Source organism: Belonocnema kinseyi, chromosome 9 (assembly GCF_010883055.1).
Source record: "Belonocnema kinseyi isolate 2016_QV_RU_SX_M_011 chromosome 9, B_treatae_v1, whole genome shotgun sequence".
In the NCBI taxonomy this organism is placed as follows: Eukaryota; Metazoa; Arthropoda; class Insecta; order Hymenoptera; family Cynipidae; genus Belonocnema; species Belonocnema kinseyi.
The window spans coordinates 116929972-116951734 of record NC_046665.1 but is presented as its reverse complement, the minus strand read 5'-3'; the positions used below and the strand labels follow the sequence as shown (position 1 = coordinate 116951734).

The window sequence follows — 21763 nt, the reverse complement described above, 5'->3', positions numbered from 1 at the left end:
GTTAAGAAACAAAAAAAATTGAACCAAATTGTTTCAATCTAGAAATACGAATTTCCTAAAAATCAAGTAGAGTTTTAACCAAAAAGGATTACTTTTGAACAAAATTGTGGAAGAACATTTGAGGTCTTGACCTGTATACATGAAAAAAAATCTAAAGGAACACAATTTAATCCTCAAATTAATTACATTTTTTTACTTAATTACATTCGCTAGTTAAATTACTTCATGTAGGAATAATCTTAGAAACTAGTCTCCTAATATCGTCTTTTAAAACGGTAATAACTCGCTGACACTCCTGCATCTCACTTTTATATTTCAATTGCAATTCTTCATTACCATGGCAAGCCTTAGCCAATTTATTTCTCGCCTCCACTGGGCCAAAATTATTAGTCCTAACGCCCAAAAGATATTCCATATCACTGATATGCTTCTGGGCTCTTTTGAGTCCTTCTCTCAAAGAATTCATTTCCACAATCAGCATAACATTCTCGTCCATCAACTTTTCCGTATCTTTAGATCCACTCGAAGTATCCTGAAAAACTTGTTTCCGAAGACTCGCAATTGTCCTTTCAAGATGGTCCCTCTGCTTGATAAATTCGCACTGAACATCCAAATCTTCTTTCCGGATCCGTAAAAATTCCTCATCATTGCAATATTTATGATAAAGATTCATGACCGCAGTTTTTAGAGCTCGAGGTTCTTGAACGAGACCAGCGGCATCAAAAACGTCGATGTGCATCTTCTTCAGAAGCATCTGACTCTTTTTGTTCTTCTGGACTTCAGCCTGAAATTCGCGCTTGGCTGTTCCCAATTTTTCTTCCAATCCGTGATACTGCAACTCTAAATTCACGTTCACTTTGTGAAGATTGACCAATTCGGTCTCCATATCCCGGATCTTTTCTTTAAGTTCCTTGACTTCTTTGTCTTTGGGCTCAATTTGATTCCTCAGTTCGTTGATTTTATGCTCGAGAACAAATTTGAACTTTTCCAATTCCTGTTTATCCCTATTCAAGTCATAAATCTGACGCTCCTTTTCCTGAATTGTGGTGTCCCTTTCGGTGATATCCCTATTGAAATTCAAGACCTCCTTGTCTAATTCCTGCATGCTTTTCTGAAAGGTGACCTGCTCACTCTTCAGGTGATTCACCTGCCTTTTTAGATCGTCCGTTTCTTTCTGGCTGATGAAAAATTTATTCCGAAGAACTCCCACTTCACCTTTTAGTTTTAAATTAGCCTGCTTCTCTTCGTAGAGAAGATGCTCGTACTTGGCGCGAATCTCGACTATTTCTCTGTCAGCATCATCCTCAATTTGAATCTTCATTTGTTCGTCTATTCTGGCTCGATGTTCCATTTCTTCACGAAGCTCTTCCAGATTGGAATTCTTCTCGTAAAGTTTTGCCTCGTATTCAGATATCAATTCTTCGCTCATTTTCTTTCGAGTTTCCTCAAGATCTTTGATTTTCTGTTCATATTCTTCGCGCATGAGACTATTCTTTTCTTCGAAATCTTGGTACTTGTTGTATTCTGTTATGAGCTTAGCTTCATAACTGGTTTCTATTTGTTGAATCATTTTCTCATGAGCTGTCTTCATTTTCACTATTTCAGTATTTATAGTGTTTAATTCATTTACGTGATCCTCTTGCAATTGTTCGATGTTTTCTTTCAATACTTGGATAGCTTCACAATATCCTTGATGAATTTCTCGAACAGAATCGTTGTGCTGAACTTCAAATTGCCTCAGTTTGTAGGCATGTTCGGTCTCTAATTCACCGATTCTGATTGCCAATTCGTTTATGTTTTGCAATTTTTCCTCGAGCTCACTCCTTCCAATCAAAACTTCATTTGTATAGAAAGTCTTTTCCATATTGTTGTCTTGATAGAGTACTTTCCAGAAGCATAATGTGCCATCTGCACCAGTTGTTATCAACATCTGCTCGTTATAGGCAAGAGCCATCTAGATGTCAATAAAAATTGATTTATTAAATAGTGAAATATTTAATGATTAATATATAATTGGTAAAAAAAATACCTCTGTGATATCAGAGCGATGAATACGAAAATCAAGATATTCAACTGGCTCTTGTAGAGGATATCTAATGGAAAGAACAGCACCACCAGAGCAAGTAGCAAGCATTATTGAATTTTCTTTTCCCATTGCAACGAGACTGAGTTCCAAATTTAAAGTGAATGACCTTGATACCTAAAGTGCGAAACCTTTTAGAAAAAATGAATCGATGCAAGGTGACAAAAAAAAAGATTTTGTAGCCGATCAAGTTATTAATAAAGTTAGCTAGGATATGGGGAATAGTTGTCTAGACTCTAGATTACGAAGTTAATTTGGCTAGGGGATGGGGTGAAGATGAATAAACTTTGAAGTAAATTTGGCTAGGGTACGTTATTTGATATTTTAGAAAAGATAGAAAAGGATTCAATTAGATAGGAAAAGAAGGATTAAAAGAGATAGACCAAATTTGGGATTGCCTAATGGATGGAAAAGGATAGAGGTGGATAAGCAAATAATTCTTTTGGATAGAACGACTAAGATTCAGAAGGATAAGGCTATCTTATATTCTAGAAAAGATAGAAAAGGATTCATTTAGATAAGAAAATAGGGATTAAAACAGATAGAGGGAATTTTATATTGCCTAACGGATAGAAAAGGATAGACGTGGATAAGCGTAGGATTCACCTCTAAAGAAAGACTGGAATTCGGGAGGATTCGTAATAGGACTGACTTATATTTAGAAAAAGATATAAACAGATTTAATTAGATAGGAATATAGGAATTGTGAAAGATAGGCTAAATTTTGAATTGACTAATGGATACAAAAGGATATAGGCGGATAAGCAAAAGATTCATCTCGATAGAAAGTCTGGAATTTAAAAGGTTAGGGCTGACTTATATTTTTTTAAAGTTAGAAAAGGTTTTAATTAGATTGCAAGATAGGGATTAAAAAAGATAGGCAAAATTTTTTGCAAATGGGTAGAAAATAACAGATTTGGATAAATGGATAATTCGTTTGAATGGAACAACTAGCATTTAGAAGGATAGGGCTGACTTGCATTTGAAAAAAAGATAGAAAAGGATACAATCATATGGGGAAATCGGGATTAAAAAGGATAGACGCAATTTTAGATTGTGCAATGGATATAAAGGGATAGACGTAGATAAGAGTAGGATTCATGGCAATACAAATACTCGGGAGGATAGGGCTGAATTACATATAAAAAGGAAATAACAAAATTCCATTAGAGAGGAAAAAAGGGATTAAAAAAGATAAATATAATCTTTGATTGTTTAATGAATAGAAAAGGATAAAGGTTGATTAGCAAAGGATTCATGTCAATAGAAAGTCTGAAATTCAGAAGATTCGGGCTGACTAATACATGAAAAAAGATAGAAAAGGTTTCAATAAGACAGCAAGATAGGGATTGAAAAAGAGAGGCAACATTTTTTATTGCATCATTGCATCATGTATAGAAAAGGATAGGCGTGGATTTTGGCTAGAACAAGTAGGATTCAGCAGGATAGGGTTAACTTATGTTTGAAAAAAGATAAAAAAGATTCAATTAGATTGGAAAATAGGGATTAAAAAAGATACACGAAATTTTAGATAGCCTAACGGATAGCAAAGGATTTTATTTTATTTTATTCGGAAAAAAGAAAGCCCAACAGTTCTGGAAAACCAATAGAAAGACTGGGGCCCGGGAAGATAGAGTTGATTTATATTTTAAAAGGATAGAAAAAAATTCAATTAGATAGGAACATAGGGATTAAAAAGATAGACAACATTTTGCATTCAACAATGGATAGAAAAGGACAGACGTGGATAAGTTGTGGATACATTTGAATAGAAAGATCGGGTTTCAGAAGATAGGGCCATCTTATATTTTTTAAATGATAGAAAAGGATTCATTTGGAGATTCATTTGGATAGGAAAAGAGGGATTAAAAAAGATCGATGAAATTCGGGATTGCCTAATGGATAGAAAAGGATAAAGGTGGTTAAGCGGATGATTAGTTTCGATGAAAGGACTGAGATTCAAGATGATAGGGCTATCTTATGTTTTGCAAAAAGTAGAAAAGAATTCAATCAGATAGGAAAATAGGGAGTAAAACGGATAGACGAAATTTTTTATTTCATAATGGATACACAAGGATAGACGTGCATAAGCGGAGAATTCATTTAGATAGAAAAATTAGGATTTAAAAGGATAGGGCTGACTTATGTTTGAAAACAGATAGAAAAAGATTCAATTAGTTAGGTAAATAGGAATTAAAAACATAGACGAAATTTTCTATTGCGTAATGGATACAAAAGTATAGACGTGAACAAGAGTAGGATTCATGCCAATAGAAAGACTGGGATTCAGAATGTTAGGGCTGACTTATATTTGAAAAAAAGATAGAAATGGTTTCAATTAGATAGCAAGATTGAGATTGAAAAAGATAGACAAAAATTTTTATTGAATAATGGATAGAAAATGATAGACGTGGATAAGCGGAGAATTCGTTTGGATAAAACAATTAGGGTACAGAACTATAGGGTTATTTTATATTTTAGAAAAGATAGAAAAGGATTCAAATAGATTGGAAAATAAAGATTTAAAAACATAGAAGAAATTTTAGATTGCATAATGGATAGAAAAGGATAGACGTGCATAGGCGGAGAATTCGTTTGGATAGAACAAGTAGGATTTAAAAGGATAGGGCTGACTTAATTTTGAAAAAAGATAGAAAAGAATTCAATTAGATTGGAAAATAGGGAATCATAAAATTAGATAAAAGTTTAGATTAAATAACGGATAGAAAACGATAGACATGAATAAGATTAGGATTCATGCCAATAGAAAGACTGGGACTCAGGAGGATAGAGCTGATTTATATTTTTTTTAAATAAAAAAAGATTTAATTAGATAGGAATTTAAGGATTAAAAAAGATAGATACAATTTTGGATTGCATAATGGATAGAAAAGCACAAAGGTGGATAAGTTGTGGATACTTTTGAATAGAAATAAAGGGATTCAAAAGGTTAGGGCTGGCTTATATTTGGAAAAAGATAGAAAAGGATTCAATTAGTTAGAAAATAGGCATTAAAAAACATAGACGAAATTTCGTATTGCATAATGGATAGAAAAGAAAAGACGCGGATAAGCGGAGAATTCGTTTGGATAGAACAACTAGGATTCAAAAGGATAGAGCTATCTTATATTTGAATAGAGATAGAAAAGGATTCAATTAGTTAGAAAAATAGGGATTAAAAAACATAGACGAAATTTTGTATTGCATAATGGATAGAAAAGGATAGATGTGGATAAGATGAGAATTCGTTTGGATAGAACAAACAGGATTCCGAAGGATAGGGCTATCTTATATTTTAGAAAAGATAGAAAAGGATTTAATTAGATAGGAAAATAGAGATTAAAAGCATAGAAGAAATTTTAGATTGCCCAACGGTTATAAAACTATAGACTTGGATAAGAGTAGGATTCATGACGATAGAAAAACTAGGACTCGGGAGGATAGAGCTGACTTAAATTTAAAAAAGATAGAAAAAGATTAAATTGGATTTGAAAATAGAGACTAAATAGGATAGAGAAAAAAATCTTGTTGCATAATGGATAGAAAAGGATAGATTTGGGTAATCGGAGAATTCGTTTGGATATAAAGACTAGGATTCAGAAGGATAGGGCTATCTTATATTTGAGAAAAGATAGAAAAGGATTCAATTAGATAGGAAAATATGGATTAAAAAAAATATAAGAAATTTTAGATTGCCCAACCGTTATAAAAGTATAGACTTGGATAAGAGTAGAATTCATGTCGATAGAAAGACTGGGAATCGGGAGGATAGATAGAGGATAGATTTTAAAAAATGTAGAAACTTTTTAAGATTTTTGAAATGTTTGAAGAGAAAAATAAAAACTTAAGATTCCTAAGAATTTTTCAAATGATTTTTTATTTGAAAAAAAAATTAATTTTTAAAGACAATTAACAATTTTTAAATCATGAACAATTAAAAAAAAATGGAAAAAGTTTAATTCATATTAAAACATATTTAGAAGTTCTCAATAAATTTCAAAAATAATATAAATTTGAAAACATTAAAAAAAATTTTAACAAAAAGCTAAAAAATGAATTTTTTCAAGATTTTAGGTAAAATTTCAAATGATTTTTAATTTTGATAAATAAATTCTAAGAAAATATTTTTAAAGTTTTATAACATTTAAGAACCTTAAAAGTTTTCCGAAAATTTATCAAATATTTTTTTATTTTTTCAAAACTGTCCCGAACATTAGGTAAAATTTTGCAAAATAAAAAAATGCCTAGATACATTTTTCAACATATGTGAAATCTTCAAAAATATTTTTTAATTGTTGATGATAAGTTTGAGAAAATTATATTTGTATAACCTTCAAAACAAAAAAGCTTAAAAAATAAATTATTTTTCGAAATTTTTATTTTGCCTTAAGAATTATTTTTTCCCTTAAATATAATTTTTCTTGAAAATTCATTTGGCTTAAACTTGATTTCTTTGATTGAAAATGTAACTATTTCTTTACAAATTCGTCTTTGTTAGGAAAAATTAATCTATTTGGATTAAAATTGAACTGTTTGGTTCAAAATTAACTTTTCGGTTTGAAATTCATATTTTTGGGTTAAAAAATTTAATTTTTTTCTAGAAAATTAGTTTCTTTTGGAAAACATTAGATTTTTTGGTTAAAAATACAACAGATTACAAATTTATCATTTTTGGTTAAAATATCAATTATGTATTACAGTTTTTATTAAGACTTCATATTTTGTGGCTGAAAATTAATTTGCTTCTTAAAACTTTGATTTGCCATATTTGAAATATTCAAAAATCTCTGTGAATTTCGTTTATTTAGAAATAAATAGACTTAAAAAATAATTAATTTTTTAAAATTTTTATTTGGTAGGAAAACTTAATTACTTTAAAATATATTTCGAAATTATAGAAGTTTTAAAAAGATTTGAAAATAATTTATGTCTTGATAAGATATCAAAAAAAAATCTTTAAATGTAGATTTTTGAAGATTTCTAAAGAAAGAAGCTTTTTAAGCATTTTGAAATGGTGTAAAAAAATATTCTTAAGTTTCCTAGGAGAAATTCAAATGATTCTTTTTTAAAATAAATTTTAAGAGAAAAATCGCAAAGATTTAATAACATTAAAAATAATTATATACAATTTCGAAAAAGTACGTAGACGATTTTAAAGAAAAAAATTCAAATTTATAAGATCACAAAATTAAAAAAAAAATCCAGTTAGTTCAAGAGATTTTTTCAAGTTTTCAAAATATTAAATAATATTAAACTTTTTGAGAATTTTACAATGTTTGAAGAGAATACCAAAATTTCTTCAGATTCCTTTTACAATTTGAAATTGTTTTTTATTACGAACCAATAATATAAAAATAAGAAAATTAAAAAACATTTAGAATTTTTCTAAAAATGTAGAAAAAAAATCTGAATATTTTAAGGCAATAATTCCTTTCATCTTGAAAGATTTTTAAAAAAATTTAAAGAATTTAAAAATATATATAAGTTTTGTACAAGTTTAAAATATAATTGCAAATTTGAAAAGATTTCAAAAATTCTAAACAAAATGTAGACTTTTGAGATTTCAGTTAAAAGTAGCTCTTTAGGAATTTTTATAAGGATTCAAGAGCGCAAAGAAACTTTCTAAAGTTTCCTGGGAAAATTTTTAATGATCTAAAAATAAAATTAATTTTAATACGTGATTCAAAAAAACTTCTAAAACTTTCGAATCACTTCATAAAATTTCGAATAATTATTTTAGGTGATTTTAAGATAAAATTTTACAATTTTGCAAAATAATTTGAAAGTTAAAATATTTCAAGCAATTTAAAACAAAATGTAGACTTAATAAGATTTCGAACAATAAATGTAGAAACTTTTTTATAATTTTGCAATATTAGAAGAGAATAAAAATTTTTTTTATGAGTCCTAGGCGAATTTTAAATTATTTTTTATTTAAGATTAAAATATATTTAGAATTTTGAAGAGATAAGGTTAAAAACAAAAAAAAATGTTCTTAAGATTCCAGGTAAAATTTCAAATCATTTCTTATTTTGATGAATAAATTTTAAGAGAATATTTTTTTTCAAATTTAACAATTCAGTACTTTAAAAAGTTTCAAAAAATTTATAAAATATTTTTTTTCTTTCAAACTTCTAAAAATTCTAAATAACTTTAAAACGCACTCGTATTTTTCCGAAAATTATGTAAAATTCTGAATAGTAAAAAATGTCTAGAGACATTTTTTAACATATCTGAAATTATAAAAAATCTTTTTGAACTTCGTCAAGAAGTTTACGAAAATTATATTTATATAGCCTCCAAAATAAATAAACCTAAAATATTAAGAGTTATTCGAAATTTTTATTTTGCATCAACAATTATTTTTCCCCTAAATTATCATTTTTGTTAAAAATTCATTAAGTTTAAAATTTATCTCTTTGATTAAAAATATAATTATTTCTCCAGAAAAACATATGTTTTAGTAGAAAATTAATCTATTTGGTTTAAAATTTAATTTTCTTCTTGAAATTTTTATTTACCTTATCTAATATTTTCAAAAATCTTCGTTCAACTTTCTGAAGAATCTTATAAAAATTATATTTATTGAATTTTAGAAATGGATAAACAAATAAAATTAAAAATGATTAATTATTAACAATTTTTATTTTGTATTCAGAATTATTTTTCCCCCTCAAATTATTATTTGGCGGAAAATTGAACTATTTTGTTCAAAATTCGTCTTGTTTAGTAGAAAATTAATTTATTTGGATAAAAATGATACTGTTGGGTTTAAAATTAACTGTTTACTTTGAAATTCATATTTTTGGATTAAAAAATTTAACTCTTTTGTTGAAAATTAGTGTCTTTTTGAAAATATAAAATTTTTCGTAGGTTAAAAATACAAAGGGTTAGAATTTTGTTGCCTGAATATCAATTATGTATTACATTTTGCGTTGAAAATTAATTTGCTTCTCGAAATTTTGATTTAACATATCTGAAATTTTCAAAAATCTCTGTGAACTTTCTGAAGAATCTTAGGAAAATTATATTTGTATAATTTTAGAAACAGATAAGCCAATAAGATTAATTATTTTACATTTTTATTTTGTATTAAAAACTACTTTTCCCTTTAAATTAAAATTTGGTGCAAAATTGAACCATTGTTGAAAATTCGTCTTCTTGGTTTGAAAAATCATCTCTTTTAGTAGAAATTTGATCTTTTTTGGTTAAAAGTTCAACTGTTTTGTAGAAAATTAATTTTGTTTATTTATAGAATCAACAAATTTGTTAAAAATTAATTTTTGTTTATTAAAGTTTCATAATTTATTTAGTTTTAAATGCATCTCATTGGATGAAGATTCAATTATTTTCTGAAAAATTCCTATTTCTTCTTTTTTATGAATTAAATTGTTTTATATTTTTAAATAAATTCTTTTTTGGTTGAAATATATTCTGCATGTTTCGTTGTGAATGCATCATTTTTTTCGGTATTAATTTTTTTCTAAGTTTTGAAATTATATCTGTATTCTTAAAAAATCCTTTTGAAGTTTCTTAAGAATCTAAGGAAAATTACATTGATATAACTTTTGAAGAAATACATTGACAAAATAAAAAGTTACTCAAAACTTGCATTTTGGGTTAAAAATGATTTTTCCTTTCAATCGATGATAGTAACCCAGTGGGCACAAAATTTGGCGACGTCTTTACGACATCGTTACGACATCTTTACGACAACTTTACGACATCCTATGTCACTAAGACACCTTACCGACATGGACATAGGGTGTCGTAACGATGTCCTAAAGTTGTCGTAACGATGTCGTAACTATGTCGTAAGGACGTCGCCAAACTGTGTGCCCACTGGGAATTTAAAAATCAGAAAACTCACCCAACTGTCCTTTATTTCTCGAATTTGATTATCACTCGAGATGCAATAACTCGTCGAGTTATCCGAAGAAAGTACAATACCATTAAGAATAATTTCCTTTAAAATAACTTCTCCAACTCGAGCACCAGTACACATGTCCCATTCATAAATTGCTCCTTCCAATCCGATACTAACTAATTTCGCATCAGTTTTCGACCAAACAAATCCCTTAATTTTCCCCGTGTGTCCTTTCAATAAAAATTGACTTCGAAAATCCATAGTGGAATAAACATGAATGATGTTTCCATTGACAGCAGCAAACAGGTGACCACCATGACTGAAAGCTGCAGTTCTGCAATTTCTAATCGGAAATTCATGCATCACAAGAAGATCATCAATCAATATTGTCATAAATCTCAGTTTATCGCTGAATCCAACCAGACAGAAGAGACCATTTGGATGTAGAGCAACACAGAAAATATCCTCCATGTACTGCTTGATCATCACTAAACTTTCGGATTCATAATCCCAGATTCGGACACTACAATCAAGTTCTCCACAAGTCATAAAAATAGGCTTCCAGGTGCACATTGAGAGACTACCAATTGGTCCATGATGTAGATTTTCACCTACCGTTTCCAGATCTCGTTCTTCAGGATCTGCTTTTCCATTCGAACCTCCAACTTTAGCAAAAAAGATTTGTGACCAACCGGTGGTGACAATCAACCTATCGGAACTTAAATTCGAATTGATTGTGTTGATCCGATAGAGATGGTCTGATTCCTCTTTTGATATCTGAGCAGGAACTTTATAGAGGTATTGTTTGACGTATTTGTGCTGACCATCTTGTTCGAAGATGACAATTCTTCCGGGACCAAATGCAAAAGCGAAATAGTTGCTGAAGACAGTCAAGCCACTAATTTCGTGTTCCCATACTTTGTTAGCATACTCTAGACTTGTTTCGGAAACTGAAGTTTGCATCACGTACTCTTCTCGAATTTTTAGATTTATCATCGTGGTGTCAATCATCTTATAAATATTTTTCAACTCTCCATTCTCTAGGTAGAGAATTTTGCCATCTCTGGTACCAGCTAATAGTCTGTCCAGGTTCATCCAAGCCAAGGAAGTGATGACGAGATTGTCTGCTTTGGTGAAGCCGTAAGGACGCCAGACAGTTTCAGAGACTGTTAGGAATTTAAAAATGAAGGGTCCACCTATTGCCACTATTCCCACATCTCCTGGATTGCAAGCTAATAAATTGACGGTCGAATTTGGATTTTGCGGATTCCCGACTTTGATATTTGATTCCACTTTGCCCTTTTCCCAGTTGTAGAATAACATCATCTGGTCTGGTTCTCCGGTTATGGCTACAATGTACTTGTTGTCGAGGGTGAATGACAAACAGGAAAATCGATCAACACCTGGTGCATCGTATGGGATACCTAGTGCTTTTTTTCTTTTGAGGGAACGAAGATCGTAGACTGCAATTGTTGGTTTCTCGCCCACTTCACAAACAGCGGCATATTTTCTGGTTAATGACACGATTATGTAAAATTATGGGTCATTTTTTAGGGTTTCGTAACCCTTTTAGTTTTAGTCAGATGTCTCCCAGTGGGCACAAAGTTTGGCGACGTCTTTACGACATTGTTACGACATCTTTACGACAACTTTACGACATCCTATGTCTATGTCGTTAAGGCGTCTTTACGATATCGCAAAGACACCGAAGCGACATGGACATTGGGTGCCGTAAAGTTGTCGTGAAGATGTCGTAACGATGTCGTAAAGACGTCGCCAAATTTTGTGCCCACTGGGCTGTTCGTCGCACAGCCAGGAAAAAACTACATTTTTTGGTTGAAAATACGATTCCGGCTATACCTGTGGACCGACTTGGATGTTTTTTTTTAAAGCTGAAAAAATCTCGAAGAAAGGTGTCGAGCCTGATTCTGAATTTAGTTTTTCAATTTTTTTATAAATAAATAAATATGACAAAAAAAACAGTTTTTTCTATTTGACGTTCCCGGTACTCGTCAACAATAGGAAAATTGTTGTAATCGTCGACGTTTAATATACTTACATTATATAAAGATATTCCATCATGATAAAATAAACAAACGAAAATTTTATAAACAAATTATTTGTGCAAAATTTGTTTTATATAATTATCAATAATTTAACGTTTTTAAAGTTATATTACAAGAAATTTAAATGGAAACAATATTTTAATGAAAGAAATTTCGTTAAGTCTATTCCTGATAATATTATAAACAAATTTAATTAACAAATTCATTATTCATGCATTTGTCATTAGAAAAATTTCTTTTTTTTTTCGATGTCAATTTTTTAAAATTAGGAATCTTGCAATGATTTCAGAAAATTAATAATTTGTTGATGAATTTTATGATCTTATCAAACAAATTTAATAAACTAATGCATTATTCGAGCACTTATTGAAGAAAAAATTAGTTTTTTTAAAATGCTAGTCCTTTTAATTGGGAACTTCATAATAAATTCAGCAACATCCATCACTATTTGATAAATCTTTTTTTTCAGCAAATTTAATAAACAAATGCATTATTCAAGCATTTTTGTCAGAAAAATCCATTTTTTTCGATGTCAATTTTTTTAAATTAGGAACCTCTTGATAATTTCAGAAAATTCATAATTTTTTGCTGAATTTTATGATTTAATCAAACAAATTTCATAAACAAATTTAATAAACAAATGCATTATTTGAGCACTTTTTGAAGAAAAATACGTTTTTTTCAATGCCAGTCCTTTTAATTGGAAACTTCATGATAAATTCAGCAACATCCATCAATATTTGTAAATTTTTTTGTAACAAATTTAATAAACCAATGCATTATTAGGGCATCTGTTGACGAATAATTGGTTTTTTTATGTCAGTGCTTTTCATAAAGAACTTCATCTTAATTTCAGCAACAATAATAATTAGTTCATTAATTTTATTATTTTTTAAACAAATTTAATAAATAAATGCATTATTTGGGCATTTTTTGGCGGGAAAACTAGATTTTTCAATGTTAGTCCTTTTAATTGGAAACTTTACGGTAATTTCAGTAACATTCAAAACTAGTTGATTAATTGTATGTCTTTGTTAAACAAATTTAATTAAAAAATGCATTATTCGGGAATTTGTCGACGTAAAATCTCCTTTTTTCAAAGTCTGATGACATTGAAAAAATAGTGATTTTCCGACGTCGAATGCCTAAATAATGCATTTGTTTATTAAATTTGTTAAAAAGATCATAAAATTTATAAACTAATTATGAATGTTGCTTAAATTAACATGAAGTTCTCAATTAAAAAGACTGACATCGAAAAAACAAATTTTTCTGTCCACAAATGCGTGAGCAATGCAGTTGTTTATTCAATTTGTTTATAATATTACCAAAAGTAGTCTTAAAAGACCATTTTTCATTAAAATATTGTTTCCATTAAAATTTTTTGCAATATAACTTAAAAAACTTTAAATTATTGAAAAATATAGAAAACACATTTTCAACAAATAATTTGTTTATACAAATTTTGTTTGTTTATTGTATCATGATGGAATATCTTTATATAATGTAAATCTATGAAACGTCGGCGATTATAACAATTTTCCTATTATTGACAAGCACCGGGAACGTCAAATAGAAAAAAATGTCATTTTTTTCGTCATATTTATTTATTTAAACAAAATTTTAAAACTAAATCTAAATTATCAGGTTTGACAACTTTCTTTGAAATTTTATCAGCCTTTTTTAAATAAAAAAAAACGTCCAAATCGGTCCACAGGTTCAGCTGGAATCGTATTGTGAACCAAAAAAGTAAAAAAAAAAATGACATTAGTCAAAGATATTTAAATATTATGTTATAAACAAATTATTTGTTGAAAGATTTTTTTTATAATTATCCTTCTATTTAAGTTTTTTAAAGATATATTGCAAGAAATTTGGATGAAAACAATATAATAATGAAGAAATTTCTTCTTGAGATTATTATTGTTTATTATATAAACAAATTTAATAAACAATTGCATTAATCAGGAATTTTCGATAGAAATTTTTTTTCTGTCATTTTTTTAATTCGGAACTTTATGCTAATTTTAGAAAAATTCATAATTTGTTGAGTAATCTTATGATTTTTTTAAGCAAATTTAATAAACAAATGCATAGATAAGGCACTTGTCGAAAGAAAACTTCATTTTTTTTAGTGACAACTTTTTTAATTAAGAACTTCATGATAATTTAAGAAAAAATTCATAGTTCATCGCTCAATTTTATGACTTTTCTTAAACAATTTTAATAAACAAATGCATTATTGGGGCATCTGCCTACGGAAAAAGTATATTTTTTTAGATAATAATCTTGAATAAGAAATAAGAAATATCTTCAGAATAAAAAATGTCTTCAGCATTATATTGTTTTTATCCAAAGTTCTTGTAATATAGCTTAAAAAAACGTAAAATTATGAAAAATTGTAAAAAACAATCTATCAACCAATAATCCGTTTATAACAATTTTGTTTTGTTTATTATATAACATTAGAATATCTTTAATTAATATTACTGTATGAATGGTAGGCGATTTCAACAATTGTCATATTATGGAAAAACAACGGAAATGTTAAATAGAAAAAATCGCAATTTTTTCATTATATTTGTTTATTTATAAAAAACTTGAAATTTTTTAAAATAAAAAATGTATCTGTTTTGAGAAAAAATTTAACTATTTTGTTAAAAAATCATACTTTTTGGTTGAAAATTGTGTTTTTTTCTTTAAAATTTAATTAGCTCGTAGAAAATTTACTTTTCGTTTGAATTTACTATTTTGGCATTGAAAAATTAACTGCAATATTTCTAAATGAAAATCAAACTATTAAAAACATTTTTTAATTAAAAATCTATCTGCTTTGAAAGAAATTTCATCTTTCTTGGATAAAAATTAAACTTTTGGTTCAATTTTTTTGTTTTAGAAAATTGATCTATTTCCTAGGAAATTAAATTTTTGTTTAAATTTTTATATTTTGGTATTGAAATAGAACTGAAATTTTTTCTGAATGAAAATTGAACTACTAAAAAAAATTTAATTAAAAATTCATCTACTTTAAGAAAAATTTCATCTTTCTTTGATAAAAATGCAACTCTTTGGTTGAAAATTAAACTAATTTGTTAGAAAGTCATACTTTTCAGATGAAAATTCTACTTTTTTTGTTAAATATTTAACTATTTCGTAGGAAACTTACTTCTTTTTTAAATTTCATATTTTGGTATTGAAAAAACTGAAATCTTTTCTGGATGAAAATTAAATTCTTTTTTTTTTAATTTGTTAATTATTTTATTAAAAATCCGTCTGTTTTAAGAGAAATTTCATCTTTCTTGGATAAAAATGCAACTGTTTAGTTAAAAATTAAACTATTTGTTCAAAAAGTCATCTTTTTTTTATTGAAAATTCTACGGTTTTGTTGAAAATTTAACTATTTCGTAGGAAGTTTACTTTCTGTTTCAAATTTATATTTTGGTGTTGAAAAATGAACTGAAACCTTTTCTAAATGAAAGATTAATTTAAGAATTTTTGTTTTTAATAAAACTTCGTGTGTTTTAGTACAAATTTAGTCTTAATTGGATAAAAATGTCTCCTTTGATAGAAAATTCAACTATTTGATTAAAATTAATTTATTTTCTTAGAAAGTTGTATTTTTTAATTGAAAATTAATATTTTTGTTTGAAAATTAATCTTACTGTTTAAAAGTTCATTTTTTTGGGTTAAAAATTCAAGTATTTCAGATAAATATTCATAATTTTATTTGAAAATTCTACTATTCCAGTTTAAGATTCATAATTTTATATAAAGTTTCATCACTTTGATTGAAAATTGAACTATTTTCTTGTAAATCCGTTTTTTTGTGTTGAACAATAATTTGTTCATCTGAAAGTATAACTATTTCATTTCTTGTAAAAAATTGATATTTTTTTAGTGGAAATTTTAAGTATTTTTTTCAATATTTGTTTATTTTGCAATGTTTTGCTCCCTTGCGTTTTTTTTACCTAAAATTGAATTAATGAACCGCTGTGATGTCTTTTTTATTCTGATCAAATCAAAATACAAAAAAGCCCATATGAAAGAAAAATTAAAATCTAGAATTTATTAGTTTTGAAAATTAATAAAAAAAATTACCTGTTGGAGGCTACAGCAATAATATTTATTTGTTTATCAGATAATCGAATTAACTTTTGACGTCGTTGAGAAACATGGTGAATTGATAAAGCACTCCCTACTGGATAAAAAATCTCTCCATCTGTAATGTAATGTGCATTTCCAATTACGTCTGTTTTTAATCCGTAAAATATTCTACACTGCAAATGTGGTGTAGACATTTTGGAAAATAAAATAGGATTAGGTAGAATAAAAAATCTAAAAGTATTTTTTAAAGAGGTTCGGTAATCAACAATTCTAAATAAGACTACTTGTCAGTGGTTGTTTACATATCACCTGGACAACCGACTTGATTGGAAAAAACGTTCCAATTTTTAATTTAAAAAGGCATCTTTTGAATTAAAATTTATTAGTGTTTTTTTATTAAATTTTCTATTAAATTAAATGTATTAAAATGTTATTAAATTAAATTAGGGCAAAATACCCTATAGTTATTAATTATTAATTATAAATACTAATAAATTTAATATAATTATATTTAATTAATAGTTCAGATACTATAAGTGTTAATAAGTTTAAATTCATTATTTTTCTTTTATTTATGATTTTAATTAATGTTTATTCGCTATAGGGAGGTTTTCTCTTATTAAATTATATTTAAATTTTAAACAATATCATCATATTTTTAACTCAAAATTTTATTCGAAAAAAAAATGCCAACAAAATAGGAGTTGAATTTTAGACCAAAGAGATGAATTTTAGAAATAACTGATAAATCTTCAAGCAATAAAATAATTTTTTAACAAAATAATTCACATCTTCATTTTTAATAGAAAAATATGAAATATCATTTTTATTGAGTAAGACTACATTTTGGAATTTTTTCCTAATTAGAAGAGATTTTTTTCTTTTTCGTTTTTTTTTGTAGTTGAAGGGAAGAAATTTTTATTTTCAATATTTTTTCTGAATTTAAAGAGGGTAATTTTTTATTTTTTAACATTTTCATTGAGTTGGAAAGGTGGAAGCTTCGTGTTTAATTTTTTTCTGATTTGGAAAAGGACCATTTTTTTAGTTTTGAGATTTTCAAATTTATTGATTTTATTTTTTTTAATTAATTAAATTGATTAAATTGATTTAAATTTATAAGAGAACTAGTTGAATGTTTAACTATAGATCAACTTTTCACAAAAAATGGAATTGTTAAATTTTCAGTTAAAAACTTAAATTTCAGGCACAAAAAAATTAATTCCCAACCGAAAATAATGATTTATCAACAAAATAGTTCAATTATTAACCGAAGCAGAGAGACCCAACTAAATTAACAATTATTAACAAATTGTTGAATTTTCTACAAAATACACATTTTTTAACCAAAACAGTTGAATCCTCAACCGAAAGACGATTTTTTAAGAAAAAAATTTGAATTTTATTTTTTAATCAAATAATTTAATTTATAAGTAAAACAGATGAATTTACGATTTAAAATAGGATAGTTAGGTCTTAAGTTGGAACAATATGAGTTTTCTAAAAAAAAAATTCAATAAGAAACAATGATTTTTCAACAAAATAGTAAAATTGTCTGGCGAAGAGACAACTATTCAAGTAAAATTGAGAATTGTTATAAAAAAATTACTTTTCAGACAAATTATTGAAATTTCCACAAAGAAGAAATTTTTAAACCAAAATAGTTGAATTCTCAACCCATAAGACTAATTTCCGACCAAATTGAATCATTTTAAAAAATAATTTATTTTCAAAAAATGAAATTAATTTTTGACCAAATAGTTAAATTTTCAAGAAAAACAGATCAATCTACATTGCAAAATAGAATAGTTAAATTTTCAGTTGGAAAAATGAATTTTCTACAAAAAAAACGAATTGAACAAAAATGGATAAATAAAATTGGATATATTTTTTTTTACATGTAATTTTCAGCGAATTAAAATTGTTTCTTAACAAATAGTTCGATTTTTAACTGAAGTAGATAAATGTACAATCAAAGATAGAATAGTGAGACTTTTGGTGAAAAAGTCATTTTAAAAAAATAAGTTTTTTACCAAAATACTTCAATTTTAAATTAAAACGATTATTTTCCAAACAAGAAGATTAATTTTCTACCAAAAAACACAGATTTTTAACAAAACACGTTAATTAAAAAAAGTGTAATTTTTATGCAAATTGTTAAATTTTCTAGAAACAAAGACGTTTTTTTAACAAACTACGTCAATTTTCTACCAAAAAGTTGTATTTTTTAGAAAGAATCTTAATTTCCTACAGAAAAAACGAAATATCTGTTTAACCAACAAAAACTGAAATTTCAACGATACAGTTAATCTTTTTAAAAAATAGTTCTATTTTCTGCGAAAAAGAGTAATTTTTAAAAGTTTTAATTAATAAAAAAATATAAAATTTTATCAAAATACATTAATTTTCAACCAAACAGTGGACTTTTTAACTAGAAAAACTAATTTTAACCCAAGAAGATTAATTTTTTTACCGAAAAGTACGAATTTTCAAGGAAATATTTTAACTTCCAAAAAAAAAATGGTAAATTTGTACCAAACAATAGAATAGTAATATTTTCAATTTAAAAAAATTATATTTAACAATAAATTATTTAACAAAATAGATCAATTTTCAACTGAAAAAGTTAAATTTTCAATACAAAATGGAACAGTTAAAGAGTTAACAAATTTTTTTAAATGTCAACTAAAAAGATAAATTCACAAAGAAAAACTTTAATTTTACAGTAAAAAGTGGAATACTTTAATTTCCATTTGAAAAAAATAATAATTTTCAGGCAAAACAAAGATTATGATTTTTCAACAAAATAGATAAAGTGCCAACAAAATAATTGACTTTTCAACCAAATTTCATATTTTTTTACAACATTTTTTAACGTTCTACAAAGTATATTAATTTTGAACGAGACAGTGATTTTTTCAACTAAAAAAACTAATTTTAACCCAAGAAGATTAATTTATTACTGAAAAGTACAAATTTTCAAGGAAATAGTTCAACTTTCAACCAAAAATGATAAATTTTTACAAAAAAATAGAATAGTAATATTTTCAATTTAAAAAATGTATATTTGACAAAAAATATTATTTAACAAAACAGATAAATTTTCAACTGAAAAAGTTAAATTTTTTAATAAGAAATGAAACAGTTAAACAGTTAACAAATTTTTTTAATGTCAACTAAAAAGATGAATTTACAAAGAAAAACTTTAATTTTACAATAAAAAGTGGAATATTTTAATTTCCAGCTAAAAGAATAATTTTCAAGCAAAACAAAGACAAAGATTTTTCAACAAAATAGATAAATTTTCATCCAAATAATTGACTTTTCAACCAAATCGCATATTTTTGACAAGATTGTTTAATGTTCTACAAAGTCTATTAATTTTTAACGAAACGATAGATTTTTCAACTAAAAAAACTTATTTTAGTCCAAGAAGATTAATTTTTTACCGAAAAATAAGAATTTTCAAGGAAATAGTTAAACTTTCAATTAAAAATGGTAAATTTGTACGAAAAACTAGAATAGCAATATTTTTAATTTAAAATATTTATATTTAAAGAAAAAAATTATTTAACAAAATAGATAAATTTTTAACTAAAAAAGCTAAATTTTTAATACAAAAAAGAACAGGTAAACAGTTAAAAAGTTTTTTTTTTTAATGTCAACAAAAAAGATTAATTTACAACTAGAAAAGCTAATTTTACAATCAAAAGTGGAATACTTTAATTTTTAGTTGCAAAAATAATTTTCAAGCAAAACAATGAATTTTCAACAAAATTATTGAATTTTTCAACAAAATAGTTAAATTTTCAACAAAAAAGATGAATTTTCGAACAAGAAGATTAATTTTCTACCAAAAAAACATAAATGTGTCGGTTATTGCAAATTTTCAAATTTGGAAATTAGTTCTTTGGCAATTTGGCAAAATCCAATTCGGGATTTTTTTAATGTGGATATTTTATAAATTCGGGAACTTTCTATTTCGAATACATTCTTTTTGGGGAATTTTACAGTGTCGCAATTTTCGGAATTTTTCAGTCCCTCCCAAATTGTTAAATTACCGAATATTAAAATTCGTGACAGAAAATCGTGAAAATTGTTTTCCGTTTTTTAAAAGTTTTCATTAATAAAAAAATATATAATTGTATCAAAATATATTCATTTTCAACCAAAAAGTGGATTTTTTGAACTAGAAAAACTAATTTTAACACAAGAAATTATATACTTTTTTATTGACTAAAACTTTAAAAAAACGGGAAAATTTTTCACGATTTTCTGTCACGAATTTTAATATTCGATAATTTAACAATTTGGGAGGGACTGAAAAATTCCGAAATTTTTTTTCCCCCAAAAATCGGGAAAAATCCCGAAAAATGTCATTCTCGACATTCAAATTCTCGAATTGAAAAATTCCCGAATAATTGAATTCTTCTTAGTTTTAATATTACCGTATTTGTAATTTGTAATCGTATTTTTAATTTTTTTGTATTGAAAATATGTTATTATTGTAAATTAATAAATTAAAAATATTTATTTAAAAAAATGTTTAAATTCTGGAATCTTCTAGTTCAGTTATTTTATTATTCATCAAATTTCTGTCGGGAATTTTATTATTTGGGAAATATTAAATTATTAATAATTACTATTTATTATTCGGAAATTTTATTATTCACGAGTTTAATAATTTCCAAATTTAAGCAATTGAAAAAATCGGTTTTAATGAATATTATTTATTGATCAAAAATACAATAATGAATAACAAATATAATAGTAAAAAATTATTATTTACATTATTATTATATATACTATAATAATTTTAAAAAATTTATACTGAATATGAAAAAATTTTTTTTGAATAAAATAATTTATGATTGTATATTTAAAATGTTTAATTAAGAAATCTGATTTAATAAAAGACTAAATTTTACTTGTTTATATTTGATAATTTTCTACTGTCGGGAATTCTCCAATTCCCTGACATTATGAATTGTTCGTGAATTTCATTATTCAAGAATTTTTTCAAGTCTCGTTTTTTATAGTTCGGGAATTTTCTATTTTGAATATTTCCTTTTTGGGGAATTTTACAGTGTCGGAAATTTTATTCTCCTGAATTTTTCAGTCCCATTTAGAAAAATTAAAAACTGTTTTTTTTTTAAAGTGGCTAAAAGATTTTGATCGAAAAAGTGTTGTAAGGCATCTCAGATATAAAAGCAATAAAAACATTTTTTCCAAAAGTCCGAACCCTGACTAAAGTTTTTTAAATCCTTGCCGCCAAAAGTTTGTATCGATAATCGAATTGTGGTTATGTCGATTTTAATAAAGTGAAGTGAGTGGGGGAAACATGCAGGAATGAACAGGAAAGAAAAGTGACAGTTCACACGTGTTCCTTCAAATAAATTAAAGAAATCACTATTTTCCTGAAAATACACAATATGTCATTAAAAAATTAGATCTGCAAGTTCAAATCTATAGATACAAAATAATCCTTACAAATACAGTGATTATGTTAGTTTATTTTGTTTTAAATGTGAATTCTAACCTCACTTTGTGCCGTGCAAATACCTAAAATGTGAAAGCCAGACCGGCAATCATTAACTCGGGATTTTATCGGAGAAAACATAAATGTGATTTTTAATAAAAAGTTTA

General features: G+C 26.2%; 1 protein-coding gene across 1 annotated transcript; it reads right to left on the bottom strand.

Annotated features, from left to right (window-relative positions):
- Positions 1-223: 223 nt before the first annotated feature.
- Positions 224-16361, bottom strand: LOC117180711 (cilia- and flagella-associated protein 57). Its single transcript, XM_033373199.1, has 4 exons — positions 16115-16361; positions 9954-11460; positions 2030-2200; positions 224-1954 (listed from the first exon to the last, which is right to left on the bottom strand). Exons 1-4 carry the CDS (start codon positions 16312-16314, stop codon positions 224-226), a joined length of 3609 nt encoding a protein of 1202 aa, XP_033229090.1. The 5' UTR covers positions 16315-16361.
- Between the last annotated feature and the right edge of the window lie 5402 nt (positions 16362-21763).

Coding starts and splice junctions, on each gene's coding strand:
- LOC117180711 (XM_033373199.1), bottom strand. CDS start 16,314: ATGTCTACACCACATTTGCAGTGTAGAATATTTTACGGATTAAAAACA. Junction 11,461..16,114: donor ATTGCTGTAGCCTCCAACAG/GTAATTTTTTTT, acceptor GTCATTAACCAG/AAAATATGCCGCTGTTTGTG. Junction 1,955..2,029: donor ATCGCTCTGATATCACAGAG/GTATTTTTTTTA, acceptor ATTGACATCTAG/ATGGCTCTTGCCTATAACGA.